Genomic DNA, 23,348 nt, shown 5'->3' with positions numbered 1-23,348 from the left:
AGAATTTTACCATTGGAGGTTATGCCCCAACAACCAAGATTTCTTTATGGGTCCTATTCATGTATTTAAATCATCAATTCAGTTTATTGGTCTCTACTGTATATGCACTTTGGGATATACTATTGACCTGCTACTATTTATGTGTAACTATTAGTGATGGCCGAACGGTTCGCCCGGCGGTCGTTTCGCGGCGAATTTCCGACTTTCGCCGTCCGCGGGTTCGAACGCCTTTTTCCGTCGTTCGCCCCGGCGGACTTACGTGTTTAATGTATACAAGAACTTTAACCTTTCGTGACACGTTTATCATGTGTTACAGGACAACCAATTGAGACATGACAGCTCATGGACACTTGGACATTCCCCCTAACCTATAAATACACCCGATCCGGTGGCCATTTTACATTCTTTCTTCTGTCACTGTAGGGAAAGGATCCTGTGTGGAGTAGGGACAGAGAAAACGCTAGCTATTTGGTACACAAAAGTTCTTTTCAGGACTGGTATAGGTGTTAGGTCAGCAGCCTGAGTTTCTTTTGTCAGTTTAGATAAAGGGACAGAGCGCTGTATGCTGCTATTTTAGGGACAGCTCAGCCAGATTAGTCTTTCTTCATCATCATCATCATCATCATCATTAGCTGTTACTATCAGGTCCACAAAAGAGCTGTTCCAGCTAATCGTTCCAGCCTACTCTTTTTTGCCAATTTGTATAGGGACAGGCAGGAAGCAGTGTGTCAGGCAGTGAGGATAATTTTAAAGACTTGCTGTTACTATTAGTTCCACAAAGGTTCTTTTCAGGACTGGTATCAGTGGTACGGTAATAGGCTTGTACACGTATAATATTCTTTCTTCCAAATATAGAAAGAATATTATACTTGACTGCTGCCCTTCTGCTGCAGTCTGCTAATCATTCACAACTCACTTGTTCCACAAAGCTCTTTATCAGGACTGGTAACTTGGTCTGTCTAGGGTGCTACGGTACATAGGCTTGGGTGCGGTACAGTCTGCTGTTCTGTAAGGACCGCTATCGGTCCACAATACATAGGGTTGCCGTGCACTACTGCTGACCGCTGCCCTATACTGCAGCAGTCCTTCATTGGTATAGGGACTGACGTACAGTCTGCTAATCACTAACACACAACCTGCTTGGTCCACAAAAGTTCTTATAAGGACTGGTAACTTGGTATAGGGTGCTACGGTACATAGGCCTGAGTGCGTTACAGTCTGCTGTTCTGTAAGGACCGCTATCGGTCCACAATACATAGGGTTGCCGTGCACTACTGCTGACCGCTGCCCTATACTGCAGCAGTCCTTCAGCGGTATAGGGACTGACGCACAGTCTGCTAAACACTAACACACAACCTGCTTGGTCCACAAAAGTTTTTATAAGGACTGGTAACTTGGTATAGGGTGCTACGGTACATAGGCCTGAGTGCAGTACAGTCTGCTGTTCTGTAAGGACCGCTATCGGTCCACAATACATAGGGTTGCCGTGCACTACTGCTGACCGCTGCCCTATACTGCAGCAGTCCTTCATTGGTATAGGGACTGACGTACAGTCTGCTAATCACTAACACACAACCTGCTTGGTCCACAAAAGTTCTTATAAGGACTGGTAACTTGGTATAGGGTGCTACGGTACATAGGCCTGAGTGCGTTACAGTCTGCTGTTCTGTAAGGACCGCTATCGGTCCACAATACATAGGGTTGACGTGCACCACTGCTGACCGCTGCCCTATACTGCAGCAGTCCTTCAGCGGTATAGGGACTGACGTACAGTCTGCTAAACACTAATACACAACCTGCTTGGTCCACAAAAGTTCTTATAAGGACTGGTAACTTGGTATAGGGTGCTACGGTACATAGGCTTGAGTGCGGTACAGTCTGCTGTTCTGTAAGGACCGCTATCGGTCCACAATAGATAGGGTTGACGTGCACCACTGCTGACCGCTGCCCTATACTGCAGCAGTCCTTCAGCGGTATAGGGACTGACGCACAGTCTGCTAAACACTAACACACAACCTGCTTGGTCCACAAAAGTTTTTATAAGGACTGGTAACTTGGTATAGGGTGCTACGGTACATAGGCCTGAGTGCGTTACAGTCTGCTGTTCTGTAAGGACCGCTATCGGTCCACAATACATAGGGTTGACGTGCACCACTGCTGACCGCTGCCCTATACTGCAGCAGTCCTTCAGCGGTATAGGGACTGACGTACAGTCTGCTAAACACTAATACACAACCTGCTTGGTCCACAAAAGTTCTTATAAGGACTGGTAACTTGGTATAGGGTGCTACGGTACATAGGCTTGAGTGCGGTACAGTCTGCTGTTCTGTAAGGACCGCTATCGGTCCACAATAGATAGGGTTGACGTGCACCACTGCTGACCGCTGCCCTATACTGCAGCAGTCCTTCAGCGGTATAGGGACTGACGCACAGTCTGCTAAACACTAACACACAACCTGCTTGGTCCACAAAAGTTTTTATAAGGACTGGTAACTTGGTATAGGGTGCTACGGTACATAGGCCTGAGTGCGTTACAGTCTGCTGTTCTGTAAGGACCGCTATCGGTCCACAATACATAGGGTTGCCGTGCACTACTGCTGACCGCTGCCCTATACTGCAGCAGTCCTTCATTGGTATAGGGACTGACGTACAGTCTGCTAATCACTAACACACAACCTGCTTGGTCCACAAAAGTTCTTATAAGGACTGGTAACTTGGTATAGGGTGCTACGGTACATAGGCCTGAGTGCGTTACAGTCTGCTGTTCTGTAAGGACCGCTATCGGTCCACAATACATAGGGTTGACGTGCACCACTGCTGACCGCTGCCCTATACTGCAGCAGTCCTTCAGCGGTATAGGGACTGACGTACAGTCTGCTAAACACTAATACACAACCTGCTTGGTCCACAAAAGTTCTTATAAGGACTGGTAACTTGGTATAGGGTGCTACGGTACATAGGCTTGAGTGCGGTACAGTCTGCTGTTCTGTAAGGACCGCTATCGGTCCACAATACATAGGGTTGCCGTGCACTACTGCTGACCGCTGCCCTATACTGCAGCAGTCCTTCATTGGTATAGGGACTGACGTACAGTCTGCTAATCACTAACACACAACCTGCTTGGTCCACAAAAGTTCTTATAAGGACTGGTAACTTGGTATAGGGTGCTACGGTACATAGGCCTGAGTGCGTTACAGTCTGCTGTTCTGTAAGGACCGCTATCGGTCCACAATACATAGGGTTGACGTGCACCACTGCTGACCGCTGCCCTATACTGCAGCAGTCCTTCAGCGGTATAGGGACTGACGTACAGTCTGCTAAACACTAATACACAACCTGCTTGGTCCACAAAAGTTCTTATAAGGACTGGTAACTTGGTATAGGGTGCTACGGTACATAGGCTTGAGTGCGGTACAGTCTGCTGTTCTGTAAGGACCGCTATCGGTCCACAATACATAGGGTTGCCGTGCACTACTGCTGACCGCTGCCCTATACTGCAGCAGTCCTTCATTGGTATAGGGACTGACGTACAGTCTGCTAATCACTAACACACAACCTGCTTGGTCCACAAAAGTTCTTATAAGGACTGGTAACTTGGTATAGGGTGCTACGGTACATAGGCTTGAGTGCGGTACAGTCTGCTGTTCTGTAAGGACCGCTATCGGTCCACAATACATAGGGTTGCCGTGCACTACTGCTGACCGCTGCCCTATACTGCAGCAGTCCTTCAGCGGTATAGGGACTGACGCACAGTCTGCTAAACACTAACACACAACCTGCTTGGTCCACAAAAGTTTTTATAAGGACTGGTAACTTGGTATAGGGTGCTACGGTACATAGGCCTGAGTGCGTTACAGTCTGCTGTTCTGTAAGGACCGCTATCGGTCCACAATACATAGGGTTGCCGTGCACTACTGCTGACCGCTGCCCTATACTGCAGCAGTCCTTCATTGGTATAGGGACTGACGTACAGTCTGCTAATCACTAACACACAACCTGCTTGGTCCACAAAAGTTCTTATAAGGACTGGTAACTTGGTATAGGGTGCTACGGTACATAGGCCTGAGTGCGTTACAGTCTGCTGTTCTGTAAGGACCGCTATCGGTCCACAATACATAGGGTTGACGTGCACCACTGCTGACCGCTGCCCTATACTGCAGCAGTCCTTCAGCGGTATAGGGACTGACGTACAGTCTGCTAAACACTAATACACAACCTGCTTGGTCCACAAAAGTTCTTATAAGGACTGGTAACTTGGTATAGGGTGCTACGGTACATAGGCTTGAGTGCGGTACAGTCTGCTGTTCTGTAAGGACCGCTATCGGTCCACAATACATAGGGTTGCCGTGCACTACTGCTGACCGCTGCCCTATACTGCAGCAGTCCTTCATTGGTATAGGGACTGACGTACAGTCTGCTAATCACTAACACACAACCTGCTTGGTCCACAAAAGTTCTTATAAGGACTGGTAACTTGGTATAGGGTGCTACGGTACATAGGCCTGAGTGCGTTACAGTCTGCTGTTCTGTAAGGACCGCTATCGGTCCACAATACATAGGGTTGACGTGCACCACTGCTGACCGCTGCCCTATACTGCAGCAGTCCTTCAGCGGTATAGGGACTGACGTACAGTCTGCTAAACACTAATACACAACCTGCTTGGTCCACAAAAGTTCTTATAAGGACTGGTAACTTGGTATAGGGTGCTACGGTACATAGGCTTGAGTGCGGTACAGTCTGCTGTTCTGTAAGGACCGCTATCGGTCCACAATACATAGGGTTGCCGTGCACTACTGCTGACCGCTGCCCTATACTGCAGCAGTCCTTCATTGGTATAGGGACTGACGTACAGTCTGCTAATCACTAACACACAACCTGCTTGTTCCACAAAAGTTCTTATAAGGACTGGTAACTTGGTATAGGGTGCTACGGTACATAGGCTTGAGTGCGGTACAGTCTGCTGTTCTGTAAGGACCGCTATCGGTCCACAATAGATAGGGTTGACGTGCACCACTGCTGACCGCTGCCCTATACTGCAGCAGTCCTTCAGCGGTATAGGGACTGACGTACAGTCTGCTAAACACTAATACACAACCTGCTTGGTCCACAAAAGTTCTTATAAGGACTGGTAACTTGGTATAGGGTGCTACGGTACATAGGCTTGAGTGCGGTACAGTCTGCTGTTCTGTAAGGACCGCTATCGGTCCACAATAGATAGGGTTGACGTGCACCACTGCTGACCGCTGCCCTATACTGCAGCAGTCCTTCAGCGGTATAGGGACTGACGTACAGTCTGCTAAACACTAATACACAACCTGCTTGGTCCACAAAAGTTCTTATAAGGACTGGTAACTTGGTATAGGGTGCTACGGTACATAGGCTTGAGTGCGGTACAGTCTGCTGTTCTGTAAGGACCGCTATCGGTCCACAATACATAGGGTTGCCGTGCACTACTGCTGACCGCTGCCCTATACTGCAGCAGTCCTTCATTGGTATAGGGACTGACGTACAGTCTGCTAATCACTAACACACAACCTGCTTGTTCCACAAAAGTTCTTATAAGGACTGGTAACTTGGTATAGGGTGCTACGGTACATAGGCTTGAGTGCGGTACAGTCTGCTGTTCTGTAAGGACCGCTATCGGTCCACAATAGATAGGGTTGACGTGCACCACTGCTGACCGCTGCCCTATACTGCAGCAGTCCTTCAGCGGTATAGGGACTGACGTACAGTCTGCTAAACACTAATACACAACCTGCTTGGTCCACAAAAGTTCTTATAAGGACTGGTAACTTGGTATAGGGTGCTACGGTACATAGGCTTGAGTGCGGTACAGTCTGCTGTTCTGTAAGGACCGCTATCGGTCCACAATAGATAGGGTTGACGTGCACCACTGCTGACCGCTGCCCTATACTGCAGCAGTCCTTCAGCGGTATAGGGACTGACGTACAGTCTGCTAAACACTAATACACAACCTGCTTGGTCCACAAAAGTTCTTATAAGGACTGGTAACTTGGTATAGGGTGCTACGGTACATAGGCTTGAGTGCGGTACAGTCTGCTGTTCTGTAAGGACCGCTATAGGTCCACAATAGATAGGGTTGACGTGCACCACTGCTGACCGCTCACCTATACTGCAGCAGTCCTTCAGCGGTATAGGGACTAAGAGTTTTGTCACAGGGTCATTTAAAAAATGACATGCAGAGGAAGAGGCAGGCCCTTCCGCAGGGGTGGTAGGGGTAGGGCAGGAGCAACAGGCTTGAGCCAAAGTGGGAAGTTGCAGAAGGTGCGTTCAATTACTTTAAAGGATGCACCAGACTTGGTTGAGTGGCTCGCTCAGCCTTACTCTTCTGCACCCTCCTCATCCTCTCGATCTGCACCCTCTTCTTCACTCTCTGCTATGTGCACCCCCAAAGACACTACCACCAACAACACGACCACCACCACCACCACCACATACCTTCCGCTTGAGTCACTGGAATTATTTTCCGATCCATATCAAGAGGACATTTCTGATGCGCAGCCACTCTTGGTATTGGATCAGGAAGAGGAGGTAGCAACAAGCGCTACTCAGCAGTCTGACGCCAGTACCCAGATCAGCCCAAGGAGGAGGTTGGTCCCCGGTGTTGCTGCCTACTCTACTTATAGCGGTGGGGAAGGTGACGTTGATGATGACGTGTCTAGTGATGTCACGTGGGTGCCCACAAGAGAGGAAGAGGAGGGGAGTTCAGAGGGAGATATGGACCAGCAGATAGGGAGGAGAAGCAGCAATGACTTACATTGCACAGCAGGGACAAAGCAGACTGCAAATGTATCAGGAGCGAGTCATCGACCATGTACGGTCACATCTGGCGCTCCCAGGACACCGGCACATGGCTCCGCAGTGTGGGCTTTTTTTAACGTGTCCGCTGCTGACAATAGCGTTGCCATCTGCAATCTTTGCAGTCAACGCGTTAGTCGCGGTAAGCCCAATACTCACCTAGGGACGACCGCCTTAAGAAGGCACATGAGCAGCCATCACCGAGCCCAGTGGGAGCAACGGAACACACAAAGCCACACTGCAGGCTCTCACCGTCCAGCCTCGTCTTCTACTTCTCCTTCTCCTCTCTCCTCACAATTGTCCTCCACTCCACCTTCCATCACGCCAAGCTCACATTTTTCTGCAAAAAGGCAGGCTTCCGTGGGCCTAATGTTTGAGCGTAAAAAAATGATGACGCCGGATAACCCTCTTGCCCAACGGTTGGCGGCTGGCTTGTCAGAACTCATAGCCCGCCAACTACTGCCATATAAACTGGTGGACTCGGAGGCCTTTCGCAAATTTGTGGCCATTGGAACACCACAATGGAAGGTCCCAGGAAGGAAGTATTTCTCAGAGAAGGGCATCCCAGAGCTATATGGCCATGTTCAGCGGCAAGTGAATGTATCTCTGGCACACAGTGTCGGTGCCAAGATACATCTGACCACAGACACGTGGTCTAGCAAACACGGGCAGGGAAGGTATATCAGTTTTACTGCCCACTGGGTGAACCTTCTGACGGCCGTCAAGCATGTAACCCGTGGCACCCGTGTAGATTTGGTTTTACCGCCACGGATTGCATGCAGGCCTGACTCTTCTTCTCCTCCTCCTACTCCATCCTCCTCCCTCTCCTCCTCAGCTGCCTCCTCCTTTTCCGCTGCTAGCGTCTCTTCCACTGCACCGCCCAAGCTCCCCAGAACCTATTCCACATGCCAGGTGAGACGTTGCCATGCCGTGCTGCGTCTGTTGTGCCTGGAAGCAAAGAGCCACACTGGCCCGGCACTCCTTTCAGCTTTGCGTTCACAGGCAGATGAGTGGCTAACACCGCTCAATTTGACAGTTGGTAAAGTGGTGTGTGACAACGGTGCCAATCTGCTTAGCGCATTGAAACAGGGCAAAATCACGCACGTGCCGTGCATGGCACACGTCTTAAACTTGGTCGTGCAGCGATTCCTTGTCAAATACCCTGGGGTCCAGGACATCTTGCGGCAGGCAAGGAAAATCTCGGCCCATTTCAGAAGATCTTACACGGCCATGGCTCGCCTTGCTGACATTCAGCGGCGACACCATCTGCCGGTCAGACGTCTTATTTGCGATTGCCCGACGCGATGGAACTCAACCTTCTATATGCTTGATAGGCTGCTCCAGCAGAAACGTGCAGTTAACGTCTACCTGTATGAACTCTGCGAAAGAAACGGTTCTGGGGAGCTGGGTTTTTTTTCACCGCGCCAGTGGCTGCTCATGCGCGACACATGCAGACTTCTGCGGCCATTTGAGGAGATCACCAAACTGGTCAGTCGCAGCCATGGCGCCATCAGTGACATGGTACCTTATGCCTTCTTTCTGGAGCGTGCATTGCGTCGTGTCATTGATCAGGCTGTGGAGGAGCAGGAGCGGGAAGATGAGGAAGTCGCAATGCTGGATGAATTCCCAGGGGGGGCTACTCTATCTGAGACAAGTCAACAACAGGAGTCTGATGAGGAGTCAGAGGAGGATGGTGCCGGGGCGGATGAGCAGGAGCAAGAAGAGCATGCTTTAAACCTTTCTGGGATCCCTGTTGTGCGAGGATGGGGAGAGGAGAATGAAGAGGACGACATTATCCTGGATGATGAGCAGGAGCCAGGCCACCACACCGCTTCCACTTTAGTGCAAATGGGGGCCTTCATGCTCCAGTGTTTTAATAGGGACCCCCGTATAAAAAGCATGAGGGTCAAGGACCAGTACTGGGTGGCAACGTACTTAGACCCCCGGTACAAACACAAAATGGCGGAAATGTTACCGCCGTCGCAGAGGGCTGTCAGAATGCAGCACTTCCAGGCCTTGCTTCGAGAAATGCTGCATTCTGCTTTTGCGTGCGCTGGCAGAGGAGCAATTCCCACTCCCAGAGAAGGATTTGCGGGTACCAATCCAACAGCGCCTGCAAGAAGAGGCCGGTTTGAAGATGTGTTGGTGACTTCGGATATGAGGTCATTCTTTCAGCCGACCCATCGACAGGTGTCATCCGGATCCAGCATCAGGGAACGCCTAGACCGTCAGGTGTCCGACTACATTGGGTTAACGGCCGATGTGGACGCTCTGAGGAGTGATGAACCCCTAGACTACTGGGTGGGCAGGCTTGACCTCTGGCCAGAGCTTGCCCAATTTGCAATCGAACTGTTGGCTTGCCCCTCATCCAGTGTCCTGTCCGAAAGGACGTTCAGCGCAGCAGGGGGGATTGTGACCGATAAGCGTACTCGCCTAGCTCACCACAGTGTTAACTACCTCACATTTCTAAAAATGAATGAGGCATGGATCTCGGAGGAATTCAACACATGTGATCAGTAGACCATGTATATGTCTATAAACAATTTTTGGAATCAAGCACACAGACCTTCTTAATTCATTTGGCTCACTTCCCTGACCCAAAAAAGCACACCGTACTATATGCCCCTACCCTCCTCTTTGAAGAGGTTGAGCGGTGTCATATTTCTACTGGGGCTGCTTATTATGAGGGGTTCCCACCATCCCTGTGCTGTGCTGACTTCCTCCTGGGTGTTCTTATTATGAGGGGCTCCCACCATCCCTGTGCTGTGCTGACTTCCTCCTGGGGGTTCTTATTATGAGGGGATCACACCATCCCTGTGCTGTGCTGACTTCCTCCTGGGGCTGCTTACGGTGCTGCTGTCAGCGCTGTATGTCACGGAGCTGCTGTCAGCGCTGTATGTCACGGAGCTGCTGTCAGCGCTGTATGTCACGGAGCTGCTGTCAGCGCTGTATGTCACGGAGCTGCTGTCAGCGCTGTATGTCACGGAGCTGCTGTCAGCGCTGTATGTCACGGAGCTGCTGTCAGCGCTGTATGTCACGGAGCTGCTGTCAGCGCTGTATGTCACGGAGCTGCTGTCAGCGCTGTATGTCACGGAGCTGCTGTCAGCGCTGTATGTCACGGAGCTGCTGTCAGCGCTGTATGTCACGGAGCTGCTGTCAGCGCTGTATGTCACGGAGCTGCTGTCAGCGCTGTATGTCACGGTGCTGCTGTCAGCGCTGTATGTCACGGAGCTGCTGTCAGCGCTGTATGTCACGGAGCTGCTGTCAGTGCTGTATGTCACGGAGCTGCTGTCAGCGCTGTATGTCACGGAGCTGCTGTCAGCGCTGTATGTCACGGAGCTGCTGTCAGCGCTGTATGTCACGGTGCTGCTGTCAGCGCTGTATGTCACGGAGCTGCTGTCAGCGCTGTATGTCACGGAGCTGCTGTCAGCGCTGTATGTCACGGAGCTGCTGTCAGCGCTGTATGTCACGGAGCTGCTGTCAGCGCTGTATGTCACGGAGCTGCTGTCAGCGCTGTATGTCACGGTGCTGCTGTCAGCGCTGTATGTCACGGAGCTGCTGTCAGCGCTGTATGTCACGGAGCTGCTGTCAGTGCTGTATGTCACGGAGCTGCTGTCAGCGCTGTATGTCACGGAGCTGCTGTCAGCGCTGTATGTCACGGAGCTGCTGTCAGCGCTGTATGTCACGGTGCTGCTGTCAGCGCTGTATGTCACGGAGCTGCTGTCAGCGCTGTATGTCACGGAGCTGCTGTCAGCGCTGTATGTCACGGAGCTGCTGTCAGCGCTGTATGTCACGGAGCTGCTGTCAGCGCTGTATGTCACGGAGCTGCTGTCAGCGCTGTATGTCACGGTGCTGATGTCAGTGCTCTGTATTACGGTGCTGCTGTCAGTGCTCTGTATCTCCTGCACCCTCTTGTTTGCCTACCCTGGTCCCTGACCTTCCCTCTCCTCCATTGCCTTCATTAGCTCCATAGTCCTGAATTGTCAGAACAATTTCCCAAATAAAAAAAAAATGCTTGTAGTTATCGATCCCAAATTCACCTCATACATGTATTATGCTATTGTCCAGGTGGTGGGACTACGTGCTACCCCCTAATAATTACCCCGTGGCCGCAAATTCGACCTAAAGGTTTGCGAAATTCGCCTCCCATTGAAGTCAATGGAGCCCGCGGCGAACGGTCGTTTTCGCGAACGTTTGTGTCCGTTCGCGTTTCGCGTTCGCGAAACGTCCCGTCGGAAGTTCGTCCATCACTAGTAACTATGCTACTACATTATGAAAAATATATACATTAATGCTTATTTAATATGAATTGACCTATGTTACCATTATACCTGTTTCTTACTCATTCATCCACCTTCCATTATTATTTATTACTATTTATTCATTATTTTTATTATTATTATATATTTTTCTATTTATTTTTCTTTTTTTTTTTTTTTTATTATTTTATTTTATATGTTTCTGTATATGTCTATGTATTTTAACATTGACGTATTGTTAATACTACGGTAGTATCTCCCTGTGCATCGCCAATAAATTATCTTTTTATTGATTGATTTAATTGACCTTTCAATGTGTTGTTTCATATAAAGTCCCACTTCTGCCCCCTCTTTCATAGTGCATGCTTGGCCAATCATCAGCCAAGCATGGCCATACTCCGATCATGTGTAGCCTACTCCGACGGACAAAGTGCCACGCATGCTCAGATCAAATTCCTAGACCAAAGCTATTGGCTACTAGCCTGAACGTAATCCCATTGTAACGAAATAACGTCATCACGTTATGTACAATCGGATTTTCCGACAACTTTGTCCGACCGTGTGTATGCAACAGTTTCGGACAAAATCCCTCAGACAAAATCCAACGGATTTGGTTGTCAGAATGTCCGACCCGTGTATACAAGGGCTTAAATCTCCCTGTTATCATTCCCAGGTCTGTTCCTGTCCACCTGGGGGGTCTTGGATGTTCCCGTCAACCTTTGTGAGTCCCAACGCCTCCTGTTGCATTCCCAGTAATATAAAATACACAGAAATTCAGCAAGGATGGTGGGGCCCCTTCATAATGGGTGCAGTAGGTGTGATGACCCTGAAATTCAGAGATCTCACCAATGAATAGAGTCCTGAGGAGACAGAAGAGACTGTCAACGGGTATAACTCTCCAACATCTACAGTACCATAAACTAAAATATCTGTTTTTGGTTAACTGGTTCTTTAAAGCAGCATTTCCCAAACCAATTCTCAAGTCCCACCAGCAGTGACCTCACCTATGAATAGGTTGAGTGATCAGTGTCTCAGTGGTGTGGTTTAGCCTCCTACGAGGGGTAGCCACTAATCGGGAACAGTTGGAGGTATACTAGAAAAAGGCCATAACCTCATGTCTATCCAAAGACCTTGCATATGTACGGCTTCCCATCACCATTTTGTAGCCTAGCTCCTTACAGCTCTGGGTTATAAAGGGAAGTACGTCAGGGGCGTGTACAAACCTTTGATTAGATCTTGTGAATTCTCAAAGCCAATGGCTGCAATGACCAAAAACAGAGAAACAGAGATGTATTAATGACAATTGCAGGAAGAATAATTATACATTAATATTTAGGGTCCTGAAACAACGGTACATTAAGAGCATATCAACACTTGGATTTAAAATAAAATGGCACATGGACACTTGAGGGACCAGATCAATGACACACTGACACCTGGGTATGGTTGCCACCTGTCCAAGATGCACACAGGCAGTCCAGGTTTTGAATCCTGTGTCCAGGTTTTAAACCTCCTGAAACCTGGACACATACTTCCCAACCATCCCAGGATTTCAAGTAAATCCAGTCTATGGGGCTGGAGTCCCGGAGCCAGTGCCAGAGCATATGTCATGCCACTGGGCTCCAATCAGTGGGGCATCCTCGATGGGTGCAATGTGTGCTCTTACACAGTGCTCCCAGTGAGGATTCCTGTTGGGAGTGCCTGCCTGTGCCCTGGCTTCTCCCCTGCCTCAATTACTATTGCAGTCATTGGTTACTAGGACCACGGACGCCTAGCAACCAATGACACGCTTTGCCACTGTGCACAGTGGGAGGAAAATAGCACTGTGCAGAGCTACTCAACCTCTCTGCTCTGCCCCTGATATAATGGGGGTCTGTTGGGGGGGTCCTTATATAAGGTGACTCTGATATAATGGGAGGGTCCCTAAGGGGAGATGCTGATATAAGGAGACTCTGATCTAATGGGGGAGGGGTCGCTAATATTAGGGGATTTTGATCTAATGGGGGATCTGTAAGGTGGGCCCTAATATAAGGAGACCCTGATCAAATAGTGGGTCTCTAAGGGGGGGGGGGTGCACTGATATAAAGGAAATCTCATCCAATGGGAGGGTCTCTAATCTAAGGGGGGGGGCTGATATAAGGGGACTCTGATCTAATGGGGGGTCTCTAAGGGGGAGGCATTGGTATAAAGGGGGCTCTGATCTAATGGGGGATCTCTAAGATGGGCCCTGATATAAGGAGACCCTGATCTAATGGGGGGGAGGGGGGTCTCTAAGGAAGGGCACTGATATAAAGGGAATCTAATATAAGGGGGGCACTGATATAAGGGGACTCTGATGATTTAATGGGGTGTCTGTAAGGGGGCACTGATATAAGTGGACTCTTATCTAATGGGGGGTCTCTAAGGGGGGCACTGATAAGGGGACCCTGATCTAATGGGGGGGGTCTCTAAGCAGGGGCACTGATATAAAAGGGATCTCCTCTAATGAGGGGGTCTTTAATCTAAGGGGGGTGCTGATATAAGAGAATTCTGATCTAATAGGGGGATCTCTAAAGGGAACACTTATATAAGGGCACACTGATCTAATGGGAGGTCTCTAAGGGGGCACTGGTCTAAGGGGGTTCTGATCTAATTGGGGGGTCTCGAAATGGGGGGCACTGATATATGGGGATTCTGATCTAATGGGGTGTCTCTATAGAAAATAATTTCTTAGACCTTATTTGGAACCCATGGATACACAGAATCCACAGTTAGGATCGCAGAATAATGGCATCTTAGCGTTTGGGGTGCTAGAAGGCTAATATTTGGGTTTCCACCTATAACAATTCTGAACATTACTGATATGAGGCTTACCTTTGCACTACCTCCCATAATTCTGTAGGTCAAGCATTCAACGGTCTTGTGAGTCGGGTGCAGCGCCGGGACAAGGGATGGGCAGGAGGGGCGGCTGCCCCTGGCGCAATGGTTTATTGCAGGGAGCACCCTGACCCTAACCTTAAGGGAAAGGGGGCGTAGTTTGGCATCTTTGCCCTGGGCGCTGGATGACCTTGTCCCAGCACTGGTCGGGTGAGTCGAATACTTGCTCCCCCAATCTCTACAGTTATATGAGGTGGAGGGAGGAAACACAGCAGCCAACAGGGGACCAAGTATTCCACACCCAATACTTACATTGGAGGAGCATCGTTGACTTTTCAGTACTTGGACCATCGGGAAGGTGAGTAGATCCATGTTTCTTTTACAGGTGACCATTTGAGTAAAAGAGACCCTGAGGTGACAGGGTCACTTTAAAGTGAGCTTTTATTGAGCCTAATAGTTTAATTGTAAATTGGAGAAACCTAGAGGTGCTTTCATATACCTTTAGATACCCCCCCCCCATGCAGAAAACTGATTTATCTGATCTATTGCCTCCTTCTTCCCACCATTTGCTCATTACTGCTACGATCTCTCAATGTAAGAACCCCCACATACTGATCCTTACTTCTGGTCCTTCAAGTTTGGTCTCATTGACCAATTACAAGCCATGAAAGGCAGGTGGAGTTGAGTTAGGTGGCAACCTTGGAGCTGAATTTGGAGTTTGCATACCTGAGTGCTATTTAACACAGAACCATATTCTAGACCAGGGTCTCTCAACCATGAAAGCCTAGGGTTCCTCCAGAGGTTGTCAGGGGTTCCTTGAGCAATGAGCAACGTTTGCCTCTCAGATAAGTTCCCACTGACACCATTGATGATTTTAGCTATCTATAAGGGGGGTATATATTCCCAATGACCACAACTGTAAGGAGCATTTTTCCCACTGACCATCACACTAATGTATTGAGTTTTAGATATAGTCATTTTTAGCAGAGGGTTTCCTGAGACCGTAAAGAAATATCCAGGGTTCCTCTGTGCTGAAAAGGATGAGAAAGGCTGGTCTAGACAGTGACAGACGGTCATTTTGATCATTTGTTGCACATATTCACAGAAAGATGTTATTAGCATCTCCCGCTGAGTCCCCCCAACTTTTGTATCTCAGCAACAATTTCATTTTCTCCAGTTGACTCTACCTACCCACTGCCTGGTAATAAGCTTGAAATCCGGAATAAAGGATGGTGGAGTCATTCATCGCTTCGGAAAAATCTGAATGGAATTCAATTGTTATTTGGTTGCCTTCAGAGACAAAACGTTGATGACCAGGGTGAGAACTGGAATTCATGGGGCCGCAGAATCGCCCCAGTTCCTTTCTGTCACCCCCAACCTGCAGAGACAACAAGCAAGGTGGTGAGCGCCGAAACCTACTAAGAGGCATTAGCCAAAGATAAGAGCCCTTGTGCGTTCCTGTGCTAAAACCTACAAATGTTATTGATATCCATGTGAATGGCTAAATCCATTTTGGCTAAACCAATTTACCAAACTGAGAAAAAATCTATCTCCTATTTATAGTTTGTAGAGAAGTAAACATTCATGGTACGTGAAAGTATCCGTGTTTCCATATTATTTACAGTATGTGTGAAGATGATGATGATGTGGTCTAGGGTGTCATAACCAAAATTCTTATTCCACTATCAAATTTTTACATTTGTAGCAAGCCCCCCCCCCCCCCCCAAAAGAGCCAATGGTGAACGTAATCCTCTACAGGGATTGGCTGGAATTCCATAAATATTCAGGCTGCATACCTTTTCCTTCCCACTGTGTTCTAGAATCCTCCAGAAAACAGGAGGAGGTAACAGAGCAGCAGCCCGTGAAACACTGAGCAGCCCTAAGCAATCTACCCCTGCTCCTCCGATTACAGTGGAGCTAGCTAAATTTACCTAGCAGTCTACTCTATACTAAGAGGGTGCTACACATTGAACAAACAGCTCAGAGACAGAGTATGCTTCTCTGCAGATATTGACCTCCTCCCAGAACACACTGTACATATAGAAATGCATTCCCAAGGCCTATATTAAACAATTCTTTCAGCAGAACCGTGAATCCTACTTAGCCAAAACCAGTGGCAGCCCGCCCATACGGGGCAGAGGAGCGCCACCACCATAATCCATGCGTCTGGCCCTAATCTTCATGCAGGACGCATAGATTCCAATGGGTTTTATTTTTTATTTTTTTAGAAGCACATGATTAGAGCTGGAGGCTGGCTGTGGACGTAGTATATTTGGACAGAGGGGTGGCTGTGGACATAGTATATTTGGACAGAGGGGTGGCTGTGGATGTGGTATACTTGGACAGAGAGGTGGCTGTGGACATAGTATATTTGGACAGAGGGGTGGATGTGGATGTGGTATACTTGGACAGAGGGGTGGCGGTGGACATTGCATATTGGACAAAGGGGTGGCTATGGACGTGGTATACATGGACAGTGGGTTGGCTGTGAATGTGGTATAATTGGACAGAGGGGTGGCTGTGAATGTGGTATAATTGGACAGAGGGGTGGCTATGGACGTGGTATACTTGGACAGAGGAGGGGCTGTGGACGTGGTATAATTGGACAGAAGGGTGGCGGTGGACCTGGCACACTTTGATTTTGCAAAAGCGTTCGATAAAGTTCCCGACACACAGCTAATGTATAAGGTAAAGTCTACAGACTTGGAAATATACATTTGTAAATGGATAGAAAACTGGCTAAAAGACCAAATTCAGAGAGTCGTGATTGATTCTTATTCTGAATGGTCTAAGGTTATCAGTGGTGTACCCCAAGGTTCAGTGTTGGCACTCTTACTTTTTAATATCTTTATAAATGATATTGGGTCTGGGATCTAAAGTATGATTTCTGTCTTTGCAGATGACACCAAGCTATGCTGTGGAATAACGTCCTTACAGGATGTCTCCAACTTACAAGCCGACCTCTAATTGGGCGACTATGTGGCAGATGAGGTTTAATGTTAATAAATGTAAGGTTCGCCACTTGGGGACTAAGAATATGCATCATACATACTAGGGGGAGTATAACTGGGGGAATCCATGGTGGAGAAGGATCTGGGGGGATCCATAGTGGAGAAGGATCTGGGGGGATCCATAGTGGAGAAGGATCTGGGGGATCCATAGTGGAGAAGGATCTGGGGGGATCCATAGTGGAGAAGGATCTGGGGGATCCATAGTGGAGAAGGATCTGGGGGTTTTGGTAGATCATAAGCTCAATAATAACATGCAATGCCAAGCTGCGGTCCTTTTTTGTATTAACCACTTGCCAACCAGGCCAATTCTGACATTGCTTGTTCATACGTCAAGGGACACAGAGCTCTATTCATTACATCATGGGTTAGATAGCCACCTTCAGGTGTTGGACACTGGCAACCCTAATTGTAAGGAGAGTTCCTCCTCTATATAACCCCTTCCATATGGAGAGCACCTTCGTTTTTTCACCGTGTTTGGTCACAATGCAAGATGTGCTTACAAGGAAGCTGTGTTTGACGGTCCTTGCAGGTTTCTAGGAGCTACACAACCGGATCCATACTTCCAGCCAATTAATATCGCCTAAGATGGATGGTACCCGGGCCTTGTGGAAGAAGAAACAAGGTTTTGACTGTGATGTCTCTATGAGAACTGGGCTCTGGGATCCAGTGCTATTGAGCATATATATCAAAATGCGCAAAGTTTTTCTGGCAGTCTTCTACAGGGCCAGGTAAGAGGTTCCTGTAAGTAGGGAGCCAGAATCCTGAAGGTTGGCACAACACTACCTGCCGTGATGGGTGAAGGTTGGGTCTGGCTGTTTCTGCAGCGTCCTATGGCGGGGATAAGGTAAGTGAAGCAATCCTTAAGGATTAGCTTCTTTGAGTTGTTGCATGTCTTACCTGTTTTCTGCCACTAGAGGAGGGAGTAAGAGGCATACCTGGTGTTACTTACATGCTCTCCGGGAAATACAAGCACAGTGAATCTGCGCTATCAGCCACTTACCTCCTCTGCTGCAGGCTCTGCCACACGAATGGAAAGAGGGATACCACGGTCATCTCCTTCTACCCCCGCCCACCGCCAGGTTGGTCCTACACGCGCGCGACAGAAATTGCAGGGAAGGGGGGCGTGGTTGCCAGCGCCATGCACGTGCGGCATGCACGGCGAATCAATGCGCCGGCTGTAATGTGCTTGTGGGACAACATCCCCCCCTGAGAGACTGGAGGTAGTCGCACAGGATGAGCCATCACCGCTGTCAGGCTTCCAGCCTCTTCCAACATTGCAGCTCTGAATAGGTCTTTTGAACACATTTGTTTGTATTGCAGTGTGTGGTTTACAGGAGAAGTTCGCTACTTTAATCGCAGTATCTTCACAAGAGAGCAGAAATTGGTAGTTTCCCCTCCCCTTCTCTAAAATCCTCATTCAAGAGGATCAACAGTCTGATGATGGAAGATCACCATCAGGGGACAGAGAACAGGTGCAATCTGACGAGGTGAAGATATCCTAATGCCACTTACTGCGATAGCCAGCTATAGACAAAGGCAGTGGCAAGTTTTTTGTTATCACGTTGGTGTTTGTATTGGTCCAGCAACGCACCACCACCTTTGCAGCCTAAGTACATCCAGCATGTTCAAGTATCTGGAACTCCTGGGTTAGGATCCCAGTCTAAGTTATATTCTCAGCCCAAGGAGACTCGATGTGCTCAATATAGTAAAGACTTAAGAGCACTTAAGCTGGGTCCTCAACTTAGAGGAATCGTCTTGCAGCCTGTTTTGGAGGCTGGAGTATTTGGGGATAGTCATAGGTACAGCCCAAAGCAAGGTGTCTGTACCCGGGTCAAAGGCCAAGTATATAAAAAAATATATATATTTTTGACCTAAGTAGGCAAGCAGGGGGAAGACCTTCCATTTGCCTTTGTATGAGGTTGTTGGGGAAGATGGTAGCCACATTCAATGCTGTTCCCTACGCTTAGTTTCACTCAAAGCCATTAAAAAACAGCATGCTGTCTGCTTGGAACAAGAGAATCCAAGCCTTGGTTTTTCCAATGCACCTGACCAGCGTCATAGGCTGAGGTGCAGTCCTAGAAGAACTTTGGGTCCAAGGGAAATAGTCCAGGCTGAAAGGTTCCTGTCTGCCAATATTCTGGAGGTTTGGGCTCAGGGCCTGGACATACAGGTCACAAGGTGGTCCTGTCTGGACACAATCCGACAATGCTACAGCAGTGACCTATATTGGTCACCAATGGGGCACCAGGAGTCTGGATTCCCAGAAAGAGGTGAACCATTTGTGTGTTGGACAGAGAGTCATGTTTCCTTGTCTATATGCAGTCTTTTCCAGGGGTGGAAAAATTGGTAGGCGGATTTTTCTAAGCCGCCAGGAGCTGTACCTAGGAGAATGGTCTACACCCCACCATATTTCAGGCCATATGTCAGAGATGGGGTACCCCGGATCTAGATCTGCTAGCTTCCAGGTTCAACAAGAAGCTAGACAACTTTGTGCCAAGAACAAGTGATCCGCTAGCACTAGGCTCAGATGCCTTGAGAATTTCTTGGGATCAGTTTCTCTGATCTATGCGTTCCCTCCAGTTCCGCTTCTTGCGCAGTTCCTTCACAGGATCTGGGGGTAAGGAAGCCGGTAATTCTAGTAGTCCCAGCTTGGCCCAGAAGGTCCTGGTATGCAGAGATTGTGTGAATGGCAGTTGGAAGGCCATGGGTTCTTCCGCTACGGCCAGATCTAATTTCACAGGGGCCAAAATTCCACCCTTCCTTACAAAATCTGAATTTGACTGTTTGAGTCCCACATCCTAAAAAAGAGTGGGATCTCAGGTCCAGTCCTAACCACTCTGGTTAATGCCAGGAAGCGGCCTCCAGACTCATCTATTATAGAATCTGGAAGGCATATGTCTTCTGGTGTCCAAAGGATGGCATCCTAGAAGGTATGCCATTGACAGAATTCTCGCTTCCTTCAATTAGTAGTAGAAATGAAGCTGGCCTTGAGCCCTATCAAGGGTCAAATCTCGGCCTTGTCAATATTTTTTCTTTTTCAGAAACTGATTGCCTCTAATTCCCTAGTCCGGACCTTTATCCGGGGGGCACTGAGTTTAAGTCCGCCAGTCAGGCCACCCGTGTGTCCATGGGATTTGAATTGGTTTTGTCTGTTCTACAAAAACAGCCTTTTGAACCATTACACCATGCTTCTTTGCGTCTTTGTCCAAGAAGTTGTTTTTTTCTTGTTCCCATATCCTCTGCCAGGAGGGTATCAGAATTAGCGGGGTTTTTTTTATCTAAAGAGCCATATTTAATTGTTCACAAGACAGGGTGGTGTTGCGTCCTCACCCGGCTTTCTTACCTAAGGTGGTATCAGCGTTCCACCTAAACCAAGATGTGGTCCTACCATCCTTTTTTCCAGATCCGCAGTCCACGTAGGAAACATTGTTACAGTCCCAAAAAGGGTCAGGCAGCTTCAAAGTCCACTATAGCTAGGTGGATTCGACAAGTTATTGTTCAGGACTATGGTTTGGAAAATAAGATTTTTTCCTTTTCATGTTAAGGCGCACTTGACTAGAGCAGTAAGTGCTTCATGGGCAGTGCATCACCAGGCCTCCATGGCTCAGATCTGCAAGGCTGCAACTTGGTCTACAGTCCACACATTCACTAGCAACTTGGTCTACAGTCCATACATTCACTAGCAACTTGGTCTACAGTCCATACATTCACTAGCAACTTGGTCTACAGTCCATTCACTAGATTTTATCAGGTGGATGTAAGAGGGCACGAGAACACCACTTTCGGGCGCAGTGTACTGCAGGCAGCATTGTAGGTCCTCACGTCCAATGGTGGTCTTTTCTGATCTGTGTCTCCTTCCCCTCAATTTGGGCATTGCTATGGCACATCCCATAATGTAATGAATAGAGCTCTGTGTCCCATGATGTATGAACAAGAAATTAGGATTTTTTAAAACTGCTTACCTGTAAAATTCTTTTCTTGAGATTACATACACAGAGCTCCTACCCCTCTTCAGGATTTATGTATGTATGAATGTATGTATGTATGTATGTATGTATGTGTGTATATATATATATATATATATATATATATATATATATACACATGTATAGCGATATTTTTGCCTACTAATATAATGCAATGTTAATCTATAGCCGTGTTATAATTTAGTATTTGGCACCATCTAGTGGCCTATACAGGAAATGGACTCCAACTATTTTCCTTCCTAGAGGATCAGAAACGTAACAGGAAGTCTGTTTACATTCTGCTATGACCTACCTACCCAGAATGCCGAGTGACCTACCCATGATCACTCAGTACTGTACTGCATGCTGGGTAGACTATAAAAGGACACACATTTTCTTACTCTTCTGGACGGGTGGGTGGGCTGCCTACAAGGACCTGTGAGGAGGTCTCCAAAGAGTGCTGCCTACAGCCACTGCGGAGCGGAACAATTAGAGACTCTGCCTTTTCATCTGATCGCTGGAAAGACTGTGTGACCAGATCAGGAAGGATCCAGAGACACCTGTTGGAGCCATCGGAGGGTCCCGGTTCATCTTGCATAGTGGAGCGGTATGACGGAGTCAGATCCAGTTTGGTGAGAGGGTTGCTGCCCACAGTTTTCTGACACACTTTTATACACCTAGACATTTAACACAGTGTTGCTGGGACCTGTGGTCCCATGGAGGAGAACCTGATAAAAGACTGAGTTTAAGCAGGCCTCAAGCCTACTCCTCACTTCACTACCGACACCGTGTTATACAAAGCCAATTACACCGGAGGCAGTTGCAGGTGTATTACATTACAGGAACAGTCTAATATTCTCCTTACGCTAACCCTTGTTGTTCCACTGTTGGATTACAATTATTACAACACAAATAGCTAGCAGAAGATAGAAGATCAAACACTGCACTTCTCATTGCAAGGCCTTGCACACATTTAAAGTAGGGGGAGCTCCCTAGTAATTGTGTTGTATTTCATTGTTAACCCTGTCAATAAGACCCCACATCTCACCTCTAGGCTGGGAAGCCTGAAATAAGAAACAAAAAAAAACGATCTCAGCTTCCCAGCCAAGGCGGCGCCAGTTTTTTGAATGCTGAGGCTGGGCGTGGCGTCATAACATCGCGCCCGGCCTCCAACGATCATAGAGACTCTGGCAACCATCTGGTCCAAGGGAAATCTCTATGGTGGACATCCGGGGCCATTCTCCAACTCACCGATCATAGAGGTGAGTCGGTAGAAGCATCGGAGGGCATCGGGAGGGGGGTGAAGTCCCCTCTCACCGCCCGTAAGAACGATGAAGAGGCGGAACAGCTCTCAGGGGCTCAGGGAGGAATTTTTTCCCTTGCTGGAGCAAATTGGATCGTGCTTTGCTGGGGTTTTTCACCTTCCTCTGGATCAACTGTAGGTATAGAATTGGGTATATGTGATTGCACGAAATGTTTTATTTTATTTAGTTTTACGGTTGAACTGGATGGACTTTTTTCAACCTAACTATGTAACTATATATATTAGAAGTCCAATACTATCTAAACTTAAAGGATAAGTTCACCTTTTTTTTTTCTAAATTCCAGCTCCTCTATGTACCAATATACCATTAATGCACCTCAGTTGCAGAAGAATAAAAGTTTTCTTTGATTTATAGAACAAGGCCTTACCTCAGCCCCTGCTGTGCTCATAGAAAACTTCATGACTTCCCGGTATGTAGATTTGGGGCTTGAAAGGCAGTAGGACACAGGAAGCGGTTCACCAGCTGACCTCATTAACACACACACCCTGCCCCCATCAACCGAGGTTTGCATGGCATCCCCGGCATCTTTCCAGGCATGCATTTGCCAGGCTTGTCAATGTAAACTGCCAATGGAGGCCTCTTGAGCCCCCTAGGGAAACAGAGCCTTGGCTGATGGGGGCATGGCTAGGTGCATGACAAGGGGAACAATTGGTTGGGATGGGATGGGCCTGAGCTCGGGGAACGTGTGCCCCAGGGAATTCTGGGTCTTTTGGAAGAGTCGTTTGGAAGAGCTGCCTACCCTCCTGCCCCCTTTTTTCCTCTGTTATGGTATGTCACAGCTTGCTGCGGTTTTCTTGACCTTGCCAGCGGTTAAAGTTGTTGTAATGGGCTATGCCCTTGATGGCAAAATTGGAAGTAGGCTGTCTGTCTAGCACTTATGGTAAAGACAGGCCCCACTTCCCTCCTTTGGTTAAGTGCTCACAGTACGACTGTAACTGGCACTGGTTTAATATAGTCGCATGTTATATGATGAAATTTAATAAAGCTGTGGCCTTGCCCTTTCCAACCTAATGGTTGTAAGTGTCTTATTTAATAGAGTAAAGGGCAAGGGGTTATGGGGGACTTGATCCCATTGTGTTACGTTAATTAGGACCTAAGCCCATTGCACCTCA

General features: G+C 48.1%; 1 protein-coding gene across 1 annotated transcript in view; it reads right to left on the bottom strand.

Annotated features, from left to right (window-relative positions):
- The window catches only part of LOC143956968 (complement C1r-A subcomponent-like), a 105,230-nt gene that overhangs the window by 71,257 nt on the left and 10,625 nt on the right, over positions 1-23,348 (bottom strand). Inside the window, 2 exon segments of the mRNA XM_077467143.1 lie at positions 12,303-12,338; positions 15,127-15,313. Of these exon segments, the coding sequence (XP_077323269.1) occupies positions 12,303-12,338; positions 15,127-15,313 (223 nt within the window).

Source organism: Lithobates pipiens, unplaced genomic scaffold (genome assembly GCF_037356315.1).
Source record: "Lithobates pipiens isolate NorthernLeopardFrog02 unplaced genomic scaffold, aLitPip1_a1.2 Scaffold_47, whole genome shotgun sequence".
In the NCBI taxonomy this organism is placed as follows: Eukaryota; Metazoa; Chordata; class Amphibia; order Anura; family Ranidae; genus Lithobates; species Lithobates pipiens.
This window is presented reverse-complemented; position numbering and strand designations above follow the sequence as displayed.